This window comes from Silurus aristotelis (assembly GCF_946808225.1).
Source record: "Silurus aristotelis genome assembly, chromosome: 15".
NCBI classification, from domain to species: domain Eukaryota; kingdom Metazoa; phylum Chordata; class Actinopteri; order Siluriformes; family Siluridae; genus Silurus; species Silurus aristotelis.
The window spans coordinates 22273966-22292705 of NC_139588.1; the positions used below are offsets into that span (position 1 = coordinate 22273966).

At 41.5% G+C, this 18740-nt stretch overlaps 1 protein-coding gene across 1 annotated transcript in view; it reads left to right on the forward strand.

Annotated features, from left to right (window-relative positions):
- The window catches only part of syne1a (spectrin repeat containing, nuclear envelope 1a), a 216644-nt gene that overhangs the window by 129294 nt on the left and 68610 nt on the right, over window positions 1–18740 (forward strand). The window contains exons 69-77 of the mRNA XM_083562574.1: window positions 7191–7517; window positions 8632–8784; window positions 9320–9487; window positions 9732–9908; window positions 14405–14551; window positions 14649–14774; window positions 14972–15148; window positions 16093–16358; window positions 16486–18652. Of these exons, the coding sequence (XP_083418700.1) occupies window positions 7191–7517; window positions 8632–8784; window positions 9320–9487; window positions 9732–9908; window positions 14405–14551; window positions 14649–14774; window positions 14972–15148; window positions 16093–16358; window positions 16486–18652 (3708 nt within the window). The remainder of the gene's footprint in view (window positions 1–7190; window positions 7518–8631; window positions 8785–9319; window positions 9488–9731; window positions 9909–14404; window positions 14552–14648; window positions 14775–14971; window positions 15149–16092; window positions 16359–16485; window positions 18653–18740) is intronic.

The following is an 18740-nucleotide window of genomic DNA, read 5'->3' on the forward strand; positions in this document are numbered from 1 at the left end:
TGACTTTGGGTAAGGACATGAAATTCACAAGAATCCCCTCTTCATCTGTTCAAACCGTCCAGTAACAAAGCTCAACGTTTACACAGGAAACTCAGTCGTTTATGTTTTTTTTTGAGAGACACATGCAAGTTCTCATTGCTTCTACTCCAAAAACTACACTGTTTCAACGTTCCACTTTATTTTCTTTGAAAAATCCAACTTTAGCATGAAGAACAGCTTTACACACTCTCAGCATCCGGACACTTCGTTCCTCCAAACGTTCAGCTGAAACACTTTGCTGTGTCTCTTGTTAATCTTGTAATGTTCTTCACTAGTTGAAGATTTTTGTTCATCCCAGAGGATAAATAGGATGTAGATGCGGTGACTGGGCAGCTCCATGATAAATGAACACTCCAGACGACTGTTTGCTCCCTGAATAACACTTAACAGGGTACGGACGTACGCTTCGGTTCCAAAGAGCAGCAGTCCAGACGGAAGTGCGTGGTGTTAAAGTATGGAATGGGAGCCATGTTGGTTCCTTTTACTTTTTCCAGAATAAAAGTCTCCAACCTCCTCTGCTCTGAACCAACCCCAAACCTTTACGCTTTCACTTCCATGTGTGAGTGTGAGGGTGAGGGAGTCTGATCACATCTTCTCTCCTGTTCTCTGTCTTACACAAGTTCTTCTGTTCGATACCAAAAAACATTCTTCCAGTCATTCAGTGTCCAATTATTGTGTGGTTTTGGCTTTTACTGGGTTTATTGCATAGAAACAAAAGGAACATGCATGTGTCTCAAAACCTAACCATCAAAACACACACACAAACACACACACACACACACACACACACACACATATACATATATATGCACCCATATATATATTTATACATATGGGCTGTACATTTTATCTTTTATAAATGTCCCTTAAATGAATACTCTCCAAGTTTTAAAAACTCTAATATGTTAAAATATAACATATTGTGTATGGTTCAGGTTGTGTGTGTGTGTGTGTGTGTGTGTGTGTGTGTGTGTGTGTGTGTGTGTGTGTGTGTGTGTGTGTGTGTGTGTGTGTGTGTGTGTGTGTGTGTGTGTGTGTGTGTGTGAAATGAGGCGAGGCATGCAGCAGGGTATAGATTATATCTTTATGAAGATGGATCACAAACGGCATCAGCAAGCATGGAGATGGGTCAATGTTCTCCTGCAAAACACACACACACACACACACACACACACATGCTGTGATCGTGGAGATAAAAGGGCGGTGTGTCTGTGCAACCTGCTGTCACGGGCGGCGTAATGGATGCAACGGTCTGGTCGCGTCCCTACGACACGCTCGTCTTCTACCTCTTTATTTCCCTTTCCCTCTTTGTCATGATGTCCTATTATCCTTTCTCTCTAATCCTTTTCTATTCCTCTTTTTCTCTATCATCGTCACATGCACATCTTATCCAGCTCCAACTCACAATCCATCCTCGTCAGATCCCGCACACACGTCGTTCCCTCGCTCGTCTCCGTTTTTATCACTTCATACACTCTACATGGCGCTGTGGGATTCTGATTGGTCAGAATGTGTTGATTCATTTCCTCAGACAGCAGCTCTGACACTAATCGCTCTAATGTGCACGTTCTGTGTCTCTCCTGTTTCTATGGCAACAGGTTACACAGGGAACATTTTCGCCTCACGTTCCTCATAATCTAAGGATGACAATAAACTTCAAAAGAGCTCAAATGTGCCTAAAATAATGACAGAAGGAGTCGCCAGTGTCGGGGCTCAGGAACATTACGAGTTTTTTTTATGCTTCGTGTTTTCTCGCTAGAAAATGACACAATTTGTAAATATATTCAGTTACGGTGTGAAGGTGTTAGAGTTTTTTTTTTACTTGTTTAAAAATGATGGATTTCCAAACACGGGTAGACGCGAAGCTCGAGCTGATTAAACGATTGAAAAATTGGTTCAACCAAAAAAAAGAATTTTTTATGAATAAATTGTGCCAGAGATCACAAATACTGTCTAACATCTTTTTCAATTCTATCACTGAAAGGTGCATTGGACAGAACTTTTATCTATTTATATATATATATATATATATATATATATATATATATATATATATATATATATATATATATATATATATATATATATATATACAGTGAGGAAAATAAGTATTTGAACACTCTGCTATTTTGCAAGTTCTCCCACTTAGAAATCATGGAGGGTCTGAAATTGTCATCGTAGGTGCATGTCCACTGTGAGAGACATAATCTAAAAAAAAAAATCCAGAAATCACAATATATGATTTTTAAACTATTTATTTGTATGATACAGCTGCAAATAAGTATTTGAACACCTGTCTATCAGCTAGAATTCTGACCCTCAAAGACCTGTTAGTCTGCCTTTAAAATGTCCACCTCCACTACATTTATTATCCTAAATTAGATGCACCTGTTTGAGGTCGTTAGCTGCATAAAGACACCTGTCCACCCCATACAATCAGTAAGAATCCAACTACTAACATGGCCAAGACCAAAGAGCTGTCCAAAGACACTAGAGACAAAATTGTACACCTCCACAAGGCTGGAAAGGGCTACGGGGAAATTGCCAAGCAGCTTGGTGAAAAAAGGTCCACTGTTGGAGCAATCATTAGAAAATGGAAGAAGCTAAACATGACTGTCAATCTCCCTCGGACTGGGGCTCCATGCAAGATCTCACCTCGTGGGGTCTCAATGATCCTAAGGAAGGTGAGAAATCAGCCCAGAACTACACGGGAGGAGCTGGTCAATGACCTGAAAAGAGCTGGGACCACCGTTTCCAAGGTTACTGTTGGTAATACACTAAGACGTCATGGTTTGAAATCATGCATGGCACGGAAGGTTCCCCTGCTTAAACCAGCACATGTCGAGGCACGTCTTAAGTTTGCCAATGACCATTTGGATGATCCATGGGAGAAAGTCATGTGGTCAGATGAGACCAAAATAGAACTTTTGGGTCATAATTCCACTAAACGTGTTTGGAGGAAGAAGAATGATGAGTACCATCCCAAGAACACCATCCCTACTGTGAAGCATGGGGGTGGTAGCATCATGCTTTGGGGGTGTTTTTCTGCACATGGGACAGGGCGACTGCACTGTATTAAGGAGAGGATGACCGGGGCCATGTATTGCGAGATTTTGGGGAACAACCTCCTTCCCTCAGTTAGAGCATTAAAGATGGGTCGAGGCTGGGTCTTCCAACATGACAATGACCCGAAGCACACAGCCAGGATAACCAAGGGGTGGCTCTGTAAGAAGCATATCAAGGTTCTGGCGTGGCCTAGCCAGTCTCCAGACCTAAACCCAATAGAGAATCTTTGGAGGGAGCTCAAACTCTGTGTTTCTCAGCAACAGGCCAGAAACCTGACTGATCTAGAGAAGATCTGTGTGGAGGAGTGGGCCAAAATCCCTCCTGCAGTGTGTGCAAACCTGGTGAAAAACTACAGGAAACGTTTGACCTCTGTAATTGCAAACAAAGGCTTCTGTACCAAATATTAACATTGACTTTCTCAGGTGTTCAAATACTTATTTGCAGCTGTATCATACAAATAAATAGTAAAAAAATTATACATTGTGATTTCTGGATTTTTTAATTTTTAGATTATGTCTCGTCAAATTTGGTGCTCAGAACTCGACACCGACTCTCTCAGTGAAACTTGTAAAAGTTGAAAAAAATCTGTTTAAAAAAACAGATGGATCACGAGTCTCATGTTAGTGCGCACACAGTGCCGTATTGATCTCTTTTGTGCTTTCTGTGCATTTTAAACCTAAATAACGGGTCTAAAAGTGGTTAAAATCTATTTATGCATTTATACAGTACTGCAAAAAAAAATATTCTTGTTCTGTACTCGTCAGTTTTAGCGCTCGTCATGGGTAACAATGGAATTATTGTGTGTGTGTGTGTGTGTGTGTGTGTGTGTGTGTGTGTGTGTGTGTGTGTGTGTGTATTTAAATATATATATCGGGCTGAACACAGACATGGGATTAAAATAGTGGAATAAAAGGAATAAATAGTGTCTTTATAGGGCAGGAAATTGAAAGTAAAAGGGAAAGTGTTTTAGTGCCCAGGAAAGAGGATGAGGAGCGGTTTGAACGGGAGAGGGATTGGGACGTTCTCGCAGGTTGGCCTTACACCGAATCTTCATCAGTGCGTAGGGGTCAGGGATTTCTTGCCACAGGGCCGACGAGTCTCCCACCTTTACAGGGCGTTGCACGGGTCTGGTGGGAATTCCTTTTCACTTTTGCCGTCTTTGCCTGTAGTGAGAAAAAATAGGTGAGAAAGAAAGAAAGAAAGAAAGAAAGAGAGAGAGAGAGAGACAGAGAGAGAGAGAGAGAGAGAGAGAGAGAGAGAGAGTGAGAGAGAGAGAGAGAGTTTGATTTACCAAGATTAGGTCTGTATAGGAGGTTCAATCAGAGATCTTCAAACACCAGGTCGTGACCCAATACCAAGCTAGGGAAATTGTTACTGGACTACAAGGACATTTTGGGTAAAATGCCTTGATATGACACTCTATTATTTATTGTGCATTTTGACCTTTGAGAGCCACCGTCCAAATTTGTACAGTGTAACGCTGGGAACCTCTTTCAATTGCACGTCGGTGGCCCCTGTGTCCATTTAGAAAAATAGCCAATAAAGCATTTGGGGGACTTGACAGGGTTAATTAATGAATTAAGACACAAGAGGAATGAATTAATTAAAATGTATAACATGTAGCTTCTCAGACACCTGCACAAAGGGCATCCTTTTTGTACGTCAATCATCTCCGGTTCCTCCTTTATGCTGCATCTCTCTTTCTTTCTCTTTCATTCTCTGTCTCTGCTCGATCTGTCGCTTTTTTGCTCGTCATTAGACGGCCTCTCGTGTCTTAGCAGCGGCAGCTCTAAATCCCAGCGCTAGCACCAGGGGCCCATTATACTCAGGTCTTTGTTGAGACACCAGATTCATATCTCATCGATACGCCTCCAGAGTAGACGTACACTTCAGGCTGATAAAGCGGGAGGCGGGGGGTAAAGGGGTAGGGGGCAGAGGGTTGGGTTAGGATGTGTTGGACAGGGGGTAAAAGTGGGGGAAGCCCTGCTGTGGTGGCCCTGTTTAAGGGTTGGTAATTGGGTCTTCCTCTCATATCTCATGCTGAATCCTCACAGCTCGCTTTCTTTTTCTCTCTCTCTTACTCACACACACACACACACACACACACACACACACACACACACTTCAAAGAGCCCTTGAGGAAAGTCCACTTCAGGAAAGAGCACTCGTCACTCAGCCTGTGTAGAGAAGATTTCAGCACAGACTGGAATCAATAAAGCCGTTCTCTGTTTATTTGTTTAGTGATTTATGGGTTTTTGTTGGTGGTCTGTGCTTTTAGAGATCAGGAACGGACTTGTTTAGTAGACGTTAGACAGTGAATGCAACAATAAATGGATAAAAAGAACACCATTTTTAAACCGACTCAGTTGATTAGGTAAACGATGTTTGATAGCAACAGCTTCAACAGCAACAGCCGAGTCACGCAATAAATCTGACACATGCAACCGGGTAACAGATCGAATATTCACATAAATATCCCTGTAATCTCCCAGACAAAGCTTAGTTTCAAAGTAACCAACAGTTTACGAATGAATCATTCTATTTTAGTTATTTGGTGTTTGGTAACGAAGGGCTGCTTTACATCATTTAAACGAGTCATTCATTAGAAAACATCTGATGACACCTGCGTTCATTGCAACTAGTTTTTAGATAATAAATCATTTGATTGTTTATCTTTAATATAATAATATTTTATGCGTTCATGCAATGGGATGCAAAATCACGATTCTTCTAAACAGCTACATGAATTAGGGTACAATATTCGCCAATCAAATATTTATTCATGAATCATCGGACGCCTATTTGAAAGCTGGCAGCCTGCACGATTCTTACCTTCACCACCTTCTTTAATAAGGATCAATTTTCTGTTCTGATCTCAACAAGTCTGGGCAAAATACAGAGTAAGCACCAATCAGAGGCCACATTTCTATGATGTCATCAGGTAGCACTTCTTACAAAGTAATTTATAGTATTTTAATTACAAAACGCTAAAGTATTATAATAGGAAATATGAAGCCATTTTCATCAACCCTCTCAAATAAAAATGACATTTTATATTTTAAAATACGTGTATCATAAATACTGCCCACCCCTGACCAAATATAATCTACTGCAAACATGATAAGCGTAGAAAACAGTGCACATTGATTTATTGTCAGAAATGCGGGTGTGACTGAGTGAGAGAGGACTGGGTGGGAGGAGCCAAATGCAGGATGCACACAGGGGTACAGAGAAAACAATAAAAAAACAAAAGGTAACTGAGGAAAGGGGCAAGGCAAAAACAAAGTCCAAAAACAGTCCAGGGTCAAAATACAGGCAAACAGGGCGATGCAGGGAGAGACAAAACCAAAACCTAAAACTGCCCAAGATTTAGAGAGCCGGCAAACAGAACCATGAAGGGTGGAGCAGAAACACAAAAACCAGTCCAAAGTTCAAAACCAGAGGCAGGACAGAACAGGGGTCAGGATCTGGATCAGGAACAGGAACAGAATCCAGAGCAGGCAGGGTGGCAAGAATAATCTCAGGGACTATAGGAAGCCAGTGAGATAATCTGCCGCTGAAGTCTTCGGTGTCCTTAAATACTGGGAGGCGCAGGAAAAAAGACAAGATGGCCGCCGACCCGGAAGTGCTCGCCGCATGCCTGGGAGATCCTGACATTTATAACACTTTATTAGGGGTGTCTCCGACTAAGAATTTTCCAAGTCAAGTTCGGCCTGTAGTCGACTGAATTTGTATAGATCGTGTGTGTGTGTGTGTGTGTGTGTGTGTGTGTGTGTGTGTGTGTGTGTGGTGGGAGGGGGAGGGTTTCAGGACGACAACTACGACGACACCACAAAAAAAATAATGCCTATCATCACGAGACTTTAACAATTCTTACTCTACTTTGTAAATCCTTAGTCGGAAACACCCCTGTTATAAACATCTTTGAGCTGTTGCTATAGAAACAGAAAACCGCTTCGATACAACGCTGTGATTTGCAGCCGCGCTACTGTTTGTAAATGAATTCACACGGTCCGACCAATCAGATTCGAGATCTTAGCATATTCATGTTTTATTAAAATGTAATGATTTGCGACTCCTTACAGTCTCTGCAGCGTGACATGGATGAAGGACATGCCCTGTTTAAGAGCCTCCGTGAAAAAGCGGAGCAGGCCGTCTCCCTCCTGGACGAGAGCGGAGCGTGTAAGCTGGAGAAGGAGGTCCAGGAGAGCCGGGTTCAGCTGGAAGAACTCAGCCTGGGCTTGCGGTCGGAGCACGGCGCTACGGAGAAGAGCATCATGCTCTATAAAGAGTTCCAGGAGCGTTATAAGAGCCAGCTGCAGTGGCTGAGAGAGACTCGAGCTCAGCTCAGCTCATCTGCAGAACCCAAAGCTGAACTCTTCCAGAGAAAAGCGCAGCTGGCAAAGTACAAGGTACTAAAAAAATTTATAATGACTACTGGATAGGTTCATAACATGTTGTAATGCTTCATACAGTAGTTACAACTAGGTTTTTCGGCTAATAAGGTAATCCATGATGATCTGTCTTTTCTATTTATTTTATAAAGAAAAATGTAACACTGTACAAAGAGGAACATCAGAATGATCGCATTGGTCTCATGTAATGCGTTATAATAAGTCATTAGCATTCTTGATTGAAAAAGCTTTACATGTTTCTGAATTGTTCGCTTTAGACTGTATATCCTTTACATTAATAAATACAATAGTGTATTTACTGCCTTATGAATGCATTCAAACACACACACACATATATATATATATATATATATATATATATATATATATATATATATATATATATATATATATATATGTATATATATGACCTCTGAATGCATTTATAACATGTTATAAAGCATTCATAAGGCAGTAAATACAGTAAATACAATAGTGTATATACTGCCTTATGAATGCTTTATAACATGTTATGAATGCATTCATAGGTCATATATATACATACATATACACACACAAACATATACACACATATACACACACATACACACACACACACACACACACACACACACACACATATATATATATTCAAAAGTATTAGGACACCCACATTTTTCACCGGTTCTTCATCAAATTTTAGCACGATTTTGAAGGACGACAATTCTAGATAATCAGATATTATTGGAGGTTTTCGCATGAAAACTTGGACTAGGAACTAGGAAACCCTGTGCACAAAGCCAGCTCCATAAAGATATGCTTTCCATGGGTTGGAGTGAAAAATCTCCAGCTATAGAACTCTTAAACACGTTTGGGATGAATGTGAACCCTGATTGCACTCCAGAAACATCTAGTGGAACTTCCCAGAAGAGTGGGGTTTATCATAAGAGCAAATGTGGACTAAATGTAGAATGGAGTGTTAAAAAAGAAGCACGCAGCAAACATATGGTGGTTTTAATGTACACGTGTTGTACATGAATGATTATAATTATGAATAATTCATTATGAACGTGTGTATGGTTTGTTATAATTAAATCTAGCAGGGTGTGTTATTAATGCGCCTCGTGTTCAGGTGTTGGAGCAGTCCCTGCTGTCCCGGGACTCTGCCCTGAGTGCCATGGTGGAGAAAGGGAAAAACCTGCTTTCTCTCCTCCACTCTCCCTCCATCATGGAAAACATGGACAGGCTGCAGAACGACTATCAGGAGCTGTGTAACGTCGCTAGGGTGAGGCATGCTCACACATATATAACAGGAGCTACATTTCACCGAACTGCAGGGTTTATGGTGTATAAGCCGTGTATGACTGCTAACGTCAATCTACATAAGCATTTGGCAGACACCCATATCCAGATCAATTTACATTTATCTCATTTATACAACTGAGCAGCTTTTGGGGTTAGGGGCCTTGCTCAGGGGTCCAGAAGGGCAGCTTGGTGTGGCTGGGTCACATAGGGCCAAAGCGGGTTTGGACAGATTTCCTTTCCCTTAAACAAATGAAATCATTTTACATCACGTAATCATTTAATTGTGACAACTATGGCAAAAAAAAAATTTAGAAAATCAGAAAAAGGGGCAAACAGTTTTTTACAGCATTATATACTTTTATAAGTTGCTATGGCAACATAGTGAAAGTAACAATAAATGCAATATTTTAAACATTAATAATAATATCGAGCTCTGGTTTTATATCATTTTATTTTGTTGTATTTAATTTATTATTATATATTTTTTTGTTATTTCCCTGCCACTGTTTCTTCAGGCTCGGGTGCAGAAACTGGAGGCTCATGTAAAGAAACAGGAAGTGTATCACACCGAACTTCAGGAAGTGGAACGGTGGCTGCTGCAGATGTCCAGCCGGATGGTGGCCCCTGACCCCACGCCAGGCGGCGGGCTGGAGGCAGCTACGCAACAGCTGGCCAGACACAAGGTGATCAGTTATAATAATATTTTATATAATTATTAACAATTAATGCTATGCAGTCAAGGCCAGGGTGCTATTCAGGCATTTTCCTTGTCTTCTGAAACACTGCTTGAATACGTGTGTGTGTGTGTGTGTGTGTGTGTGTGTGTGTGTGTGTGTGTGTGTGTGTGTGTGTGTGTGTGTGCGTGTGTGTGTGTGTGTGTGTGCGTGTGTGTGTGTGTGTGTTTGAATGTTTACTGGTAACTCCCAGGCCATAATGGAGGAGATTGCAGGCTTTGAGGAGCGTCTGGCAGGCCTGAAGGAGAGAGGAGACGAGTTGACGTCTGGCTGCACTGAGCGCCTCCAGGCTCGCCTTCGCCAGCAGATCCAGAGCCACCTGCAGGGAGCACGAGACAGCTACTCGGCCATCTGCAGCACGGCACAGCGCGTGAGTGTCCGTGCCAGCGGGCCGGCACCGAGCCAACACGCCACCAGATCTCACTTATACACCGTGTGGTGGCATCACTTCGTCCTCTTACACACAATTCCCTCAAATCCCGAGATTTCCTTAATCACATGCTCAGATTTGATGGTATTCTTATGTCAATATTGGCAAAAGGGAAAGTTTCTGGTATTCAGAGTTCGGTTACGCACCTGCTCAAGAGTCTTAAGTTTTTTGTAGTTTAAGTTTTCTGTGGTTCACACCTCTGAGACTGAGTTTTACCCCAGCACCCACTACACCAGTGGTCCCCAACCCCTGGGCCGCGGACCGGTGCCGGTGCGCAGCACTGGTGCTGATTCTGAATGATGTTTTATTTTGGAAAATGACCGGTTTCTCTCCACGACATCTGTCTATGACTCACTCTTGATGCTTGTCATGATGCCTCGGTCACATGACTTACCTCCATCCGCTACCTTCTTAAAGGGGCTCCGGCCGCTAACACATGATACATTACCGCTAAATTCAAACCCCCAAACGAGCAAAATGAACAAAAAACAACACAGTGGATTCACATTTATTATTATATTTAAAAATACCAGTTTGTATGCCGACCGTATCATTTTATTTTGTTGCATTTATGCGCCACACCTTAAAGACCGGTCCGTAAAAATATTGTCCGATATTAAACCGGTCCGTAAAAATATTGTCCGATATTAAACCGGTCCGTAAAAATATTGTCCGATATTAAACCGGTCCGTAAAAATATTGTCTGACATTAAACCGGTTTGTGGCACAAAAAAGGGGACCACTGATCTACACCACTGACTTTGAGAGGTCTAACATATTGCTTGCTAGAATTGTCATAGCTTAAATTATTGCATTAATTAGTGTGGCTTTCACTGGCATTAATTATTGATTTTCTTTGCATTAACAAAGCCATGGGATAACATAATGTGTGTCCTGTTTTATATTGATTTGTCAAATGAATACAATAATCTCACTAACATTTTTTAAGAAAGAAAGAAAAGTGCTTTATACTCGTCACATTGAAATCCTTTCTTCGCGAATAGACTGCAGGGGCAGCCATGATACAGAACCCCTGTAGCACAAAGAGTGAGATAATTCCACACAGTCATGGATTAAATGGACAAAAGTATTGGGAATCCTGACTTTTCAAACCCATAAGTGATTCTTCCTCGAACTTTTTAGCAGAAATTTGGGGGCGCACAATTGTATCGGAAAATTAGCATGAAATTTTCCCTTTGCTTGAACTTGGAGACCCAAATCTGTTCCTGCATGACAATGCCCCTAAAACCAGCTTCATGAAGATCTTCAATACATGGGTTGCATTGGAAGATCTTCTGCTATAGAACTATAACCAGAACCCCAGGCCTCCTCTCACCACACTTACAACAGTGCCTGACTTTCCTAACATCCTTGCAACCTAATGAGCACAAAACTCAACAAAAATTTAGTGAAACATCTTCTCAGAAGAGTTTTTATAAGAACAAATAGAGACTAAATGTGGAATGAATTTCATCAAAAAAAAGCAGTTTTATAGTCTGGTATCCACAAAAAACATGGTGTATCTTGGTGTAAGTAAGCAGGTAAAATAAGTAATTTTTAGATCGTGGAACATAGTATCGGGATGAGAGGGTCCTCTTGTATCCTCTATCGAATATATTATGTGTGATGTACACTTGACTGAAGAATCACGTTTCCTTTAAATTTTTCCAGTGAGTCCTGCTGACTAAGATGTCTTCAACTTCATGTACTCGCATGAGTCGGAGATGTAAAGGCTTGAATTAGAAAAAAGTAAAAGTAATAGATAATAAAAAAACAAACCAAAAAAACCCTGAACAAAACCAATGAACAAAAGAATCTTTCTTTTTATCCTCCTGAATTATTAGTTTTTCTGTATTTATCTCATGACATTTGTAACCATGGCATTGCGATCCTCGTTTTTTTAGCCGTTACAACACACAAGCTATGCCTCAAATTTGACTGGCTCTCCAGCAGAAGCCTCAAAATCCTGTCCTATTTCTGTAAAAGAGGCCACCTGATTTCCTCGAAGACCTCCAACCGAATGCATATTTAATGTGCCAGGTTAACGTGACGCTCTGCCACCCAGCAGCTCCACCTCTGAGCACACACTGCATTAATACCTCACACGTTCTACAGCCTTCTTTTCTCGCTAATACCCCCAACCTAATGTAATCTCCCTCCAGCCTCTGCCTCCCCCCCACACGTCTGCCGGTCCGTAAATCCCGCCACCTTGCAGTCTGGCCATTCAGAGACAGACTGTGTAAACTGCCAATGCTTGGCGTGTGCCAAACCGCCACCACCATTACTGCTGTCACTGCTGTCACTGCTTACCCTCCCACTGAGGCTTTACAATCAGCAATGTCAATCAGCACCGGCTTTTCTCTCATACTCATCAACACCCCAGCTTTGACCTGGTTCATCACTCTCAGCTCTGTTTACACAGTTTTACTGCACGATCACTCAAAATAAAATCTGGCTGTGAACCGGGTCGGTGTCACAACGCCAAACGAATTCAATTCAATTATGCACAATGTTCGGAAAAACGCTTAATAATAAAATTAAATAATAATATGTACAATTACTGCAAATGGGCTACAAATGCATGCAGTTATTGCAATTATTTGTTTGTTTGTTTAAACTTTTTAAATGTATTATTATTATCCCATGGACACATCAAACATCATTGTCTGATCTTTATGATTATGGTTAAAATATTTCAGAATCTGCTCCAGAGTCGACACAAAATGATACAAAAAACAAAAGTTCTGTGCAGAATGGCCCAAGCTGGAGAAGCCAGGAAGGATGTAGTAACTGGAATAATCACTCTTTACAACCATACTGAGTAGAAAAGCAATTCAGGATGCACTAAGCATCCACATTTTTGGGGGGGGTTGAGATCCAACAACAGAAGATCACGTCAGATCGGACCTGGCAGCCAAAAATATAATTTAGGAATTGATCATTTCTAATTATATAATATAATATTTACATGTTAATTCCGCATTTAGTCCCAATTTGCTCTTATAAATCCCTCCACACTTCTGGGAAGATGTTCCACTAGATTTTTTAATGTCCTTATGGATATTTGTGTTCATCTGTCACAAGTGTATTATAAAAGGCAGGTACTGATGTAGGTGAGGAGACCTGGGGTGCAGTCAGCTTTCACATTCATCCCAAAGGTGTTCAGTAGGGATGAGATCAGAGCTCTATAGCAGCAAGATCTTCCTCTCCAAAGCATTTAAACCAGATCTTCATGGAGCTCACTTTGTGCACAGGGGCATCGCTATGCTGGGACAGGTTTGGGTTTTTAAGTTTAAGTGAATGCAAAATTTTATTATAGCGCCATCTAAAGACGTCCTGTTCAATTGAGTGCCTCCAGATTTGTGGTAACTGTTTGGAAAAGAAACACATATAGCAGGAAAGGTCAGGTGTCCCAATACTTTTGGCAATACAGTGTGTATATATAAATGATTTGCATCTTGATGCATGTATCTGCATTAAAGATACATATGATGCAGCTACCAATGCAGTGCGATCCGATTTCCATTTATTCAAACACAATTCAATATGGTACAAATAGTTCACTTTTATTTCTTTGGTTCAGACAAACAGCAAATCATCAATTTACTTAAGTGCCTTCTGACTTCTAACACGTCTCTTTCACGAACGGCCTTTTAGTGCAAAAAGAAAAAATGTTTTATAAAACCGACACGTCCTGTTGTGTGTGCAGGAAGTTGCAGCTCTACCTCTGCCATGTTAATCTGTATTCTATGCGACTCTCAGGACACGCCTCGGTCTCCATAGTTTTGCGATAAGTCAAATTCAAGTAGCAGCAGCGGCGCTAAAAGAACGCGCTCGAGAAACAGTTTAGAGACAAGAAATCGATCTACATCAAATATTGGTTACAAATGATCACTTTCTAAATAATAAAATTATAGCGCATTTACTAATAATTATATATCAATAATTTTTTGACCGACTCAAAAATGTTCAAACGCCAACTTGTTTCCAATGCACACTTTTTAAAGTGACAAAGCACCACATCGTTAACTTTCATGCCGATGCGAATCACTGAATCTTACCATCCCTAGTATGTATATATAAAAAATAATTAATAAGAATAAATGAACAATTAATTACTTGATATCTAAAATTTAATATAAATATATCCTTTTCAGCACTACTGTTTTTTTTAACAATCTTACATATCATAATGTACTTTGTTTATTTTTGTCGGATTATAAATCCACATTTCAGATTCGTTCATGTTTCCGTGTCATATAAATGTGACGTTGCTAACATGTGACACCACTGACATCCATCAAAATGTGGTAAAACAATGTAAAAAAACCCGCCTCTCATTCACATCAAAAGAAACAGATGGTTGCGATCAAATTCACTTCCATGCGTCTCCCAGGGCACCGATGATGACGGGTCACTTTTGGGAATTTGTGCAGGTGTATCAGAGTCTGGACCGGGAGCTGCAGAGGCACGTCAGCCTGCGAGACACACTGCAGCAGTGTCAGTCCTGGCTGTTCAATATACAGGAGGAACTGCAGCCACCTACACATACACCACGCTACCTGGAAGAGGTAGTGATCCAGGTACCCCACCTTACAGAGGCATTTAATATTTTATTTCCCTAATCAAGGCATAAAAATGGTGTATAATTTATGCTATGTTGTTGGGATGGACCTTCAGCTGAAGCAGGAGCGAGCTCTTCAGGAGCAGGCCAGTACGTACCTGCAGCTGATCTGCTCCACCTGCGACCTGTCCAATGAGAAGGTGCGGGAGACTGCCGCTGATATCCAGCAAGTCAAAATCCAGGTAATGTACCTCTGGAACAAAGCAAGTATAAAGTCCAGGGTTAGTCTTAAGGCTAGTGGTTGAATGGGTAGATTTCAAACCCTAGGCAGGCATTTCCAAAGAAACCATGGCAACTTGAGATATTAACAGCCTCCATAGTGATTTCCGAAGGTGTAAACGTCTCCTTAAGGCATTTGCACAAATGTTCTTAAACCCAGGTGGAGGAAAGGAAGCTCGAGTCCCAAGAACTTGCAGACAGCTGGAGGGAAATCGAGAGCCTGCGGTCCGATCTTGAATCTCGTCTCCGTGAAGCTGAACACTTTCTGCAGAATATGCTGAGAAGACCAGCAGATCTCGAGCCAAAAGTCTCTCAGAATCAGCTGGAGCAGGCTCAGGTATGAGTAGAAATGCATAGTTATACAGGGTTTCTGCATGGTCTTAAAAAGTCTTCGTTGTTCTGGGCCTTAAAGAATTGTAAACAGGACTTAATTCTCTGATGTCCATGAAATGCTCAATGAAATGCTCCCACAATGTTTTTTTGTTGCTTAGTTTCTGTGGTGTTGTAGTCCAAATATAATCCAAATATAATTTGCTGTATGACGACTACAAATGAGACCAACATGCAACAGCCAGTCAGCTTTCTGCTATTGGTGCGAATCTCTCGGATCGTCCCACAGACATAAAACAGACTTTATTTTTCAGCTATGGCGAGGTGCAAGTTTAGCGATTTTTTGAAAAATTTTTAGAAACATTTTTTTCTTAAATTTAACATTGTGAAACCTGCAGTAGCCCTGAGCTACGGTCTCTATTATGTCCATCAATGCTTCCTAAAAGTCTAAAATTTTTCCTCTATATAACAATATAAGGGCAATAGCATCTAAAACGTCTTCTCCATCCTCACTCCTCTTCCAAAACCATAGTCCCTCCAGAGTTCTATCCCAATCTTGGGGCTCCATACGCAAGTCAGTAATGGTTCCTCTTTATTTCTGGAGGATCTTATAGCTTTTGTGACTACCATCTTGGCAGAAAGCTTCATACCGCATATATTGATAAAGACCACCCTCCAGACTCCGTCCCTGGCTGTAATTATGGATGTGTGAATTGATTTGTCCGTGTCTGTAATTCCTGTCTGCAGGTCAGTGTGGTCATTGTGTGTGAAAATAGAGGATATTACGCTTCTGGTTAAATTGTGAGCTATCAACAGGGGGAAAGATGAAAATGCCAATATCCTGAACTCCCTTCCCATCCACCCCCACCATTCTATCAAGTCATTATTCTCATTATAGATCTGACAAAAGAGAAAAAAATAAACCCTTGTCCCCTATTTTTTATCTTGAAGGACTTTATCCAGGAGATACAAGCTAGGCAGGCTGATCTTACCAGCCTGAGAGAGAGCATCTGTAAGCTGGTGCCATCTCAAGATTCTCCTGAGCTGGTGGAAATAGGTCGTCTGCGCCGATCGTGGTTAGAGCTCGCAAAGCAGGCTGCAGAGCTGTTGGAGCAGAGAGAGGAGGATCTCCAGAGGAGCGGGGATTATCAGGAGTGCCTAAGCATGGCAGAAGAGCTGTTTGACCAGTTGTCCAAGGAATGGGATTATCTGTCCAGGCATGTATCTGACCTTCTCAACAACTAACGTCGATTGAATTTATTTACCAGTTCTGTTGATTTGGTTGTTTTTTTGTCATCTAAAACTTAAAACTATCTATCTTGATTTATTTCTATTCATTTTTAGGGGGGATATGGAGAGCAATACAGGGTGTTTAGATGCCTTGAAGAAGCTCTCTTTAGATCTTCAGGAGCAGCGATGTGTTTTAGAAGACCTAAGAGATAACAAGAATGCAATTATGTCACGCCTTAGTCTCGAGGACAAGGAACTTGTCAAGGAGCAGGTGGGTTACTTGGAGCAACGCTGGACCCAAATGGAAATGCAGGTTGAACAGAAGATTCAGGATACCACTAAAACGCTTGAAGACCTGAATCATTTAGAGGACCAGTTACGTGAAACTCGAGAGTGGGCCGAGGTGCAATGGCCATCATTTTCTAAGGTGCTGAAAACCAGCCCCCCTCCAGACCTTGCTCAGAGCTTTTTATTTGACCACCTGAGCTTTTGCGCAGAGCTGGAAGCCAAGCAACAGTTCATTCATCAGTTTGTCTCTGAGGCTGACAGCCTTTATTCTCATCTCGGACTGAATGAGAAAAGGAGGCTGCAGACCTTGGTGCAAGACGTTCAAGCAGAGGTAGAATCACTAAGCTCGAAAGCAGCTCTCCACCGCAAAAGCCTTAGTAAAGTGTTCACAGAGCGGAGCCAGTTCCTCCAGGCCTTAGACAGGGCTGCTGGATGGATCAAACAGCAAGAGCAAAGGATTCTTGCAGATGAGCATGTGGCACTCTTGCCAGATGAGCTCTCCAAGCAGGTGTCTGTCTGCAAGAACATATGTAGTAGCCTGAGGTCATACCAAGTGGAAATGACCTCACTTTGGACCCAAGGACGAGAACTGGTCAAGGATACAACCGAGGATGAAAAGGCAGAGACCCTTCAAAGGCTTGAGGAGCTCCAGGCAACTTTTGAGGCTTCTCTTCAAAGGTGCACGCATCATTTGCAGCATTTAGAGAAAGCCCTTGTAATTCGCAAATACTTTAAAGTAGACTTGGATAAAATCTGTGAATGGTTGCGACATGCCGAAGAAGCCACTTTTCCCATAATAGACCTTGACAGGAACGATGTAGAACTGCAGAACCGGTTAGCCAAATACCAGCGGATTTTGGATCATACCTCAGCATATGAAAACCTGTTACTTATTGTCCAGCGGGCGGGGCAGGAAATCCTTCCCACCTTAAATGAGGTGGACCACTGCTACCTGGATGAGAAACTTAACGGCCTTCCGCAACAATACAACGCCATCCTTTTGTCAACCAAAGAAAAGCGAGACAGGATCCAGCAAGTGATTCTGGAACGCAGGGAACTGGAGTCCCTTGTCGAAGTAACCCGTAAAGCTTTGGAGGAACTTCAGGAGCGGTGCGATGCCTTAGAGAAACAATCAGCTAGTAAAAGTCTTGATGACGGAGAAAGGTTGCAGGGTGACTATGAAGAGATCCAGAATGGCCTTTTAAAACTTTTCCATGCAATGAAAAACTTGAAGAGTAAAACTCAGGACTTCCATTGCACAGGACAACCGTATGCACACGGGGTCATTGACCAGCTAGCAAGTCTTTATAGCAGGCTTGATCAATCGACAAAACAAAAGGTTGACCAGCTTAAATGTACATTAAATGTATTAAATGATTACAAAGCCACAATGGTAAAAATCGATAGCGGTATTAATGCAGTCAAGGAGCAGATGGAGGAACTTAATTCTGAGAAGCAGTTCGACGCCATGGAGAAAATATCCAAACTACACAACTTGGCCAAAGATCTAGACGAACTTATTTCTCATTCTGAAGGTCTTACTGGACATATAGATGAGGTCAACTGGCACTTTGACTATGATACCCTTAAGACTCAGGTTTCGATAAAGGAGACCCAGCTTCAAGCCTTGAAATCGAACATTTCCAAATACATAGACGAATGTGAGCATTGTGATACGTCATGTATTGGGGGTAAAAGCTTTCAGACTGAGATAAAAGAAAACCAGACGTGGCTCAAGAGGGTTAGCGAGGATCTCGGTTGTTTGTTTACTCTTAAAGAAATAGATGCTCGAGTTGTTCAGGATAAGATCAGGTCAACAGTCGTACTTCAGAAAGAAATCAAGTCTAGGCTCCAGTTAGTGGACATTTTAAGCCAAAATGAAAAGCAAAGATACAAGACAATTGAACAGCAATTTCCCAGTGACACAGAGACCTGTTTGAGGGACATTGAAGACTCGGGGAGCAGAGTTCAGGAATCCCTTTCAGCCAGACAGGCAAGCATGTGTATTATTAAAATACATTTCATAATTTCGTTTTCTAGCAAATGTTTAATACCTGCAATGGTGTACTGTTTACCCACAG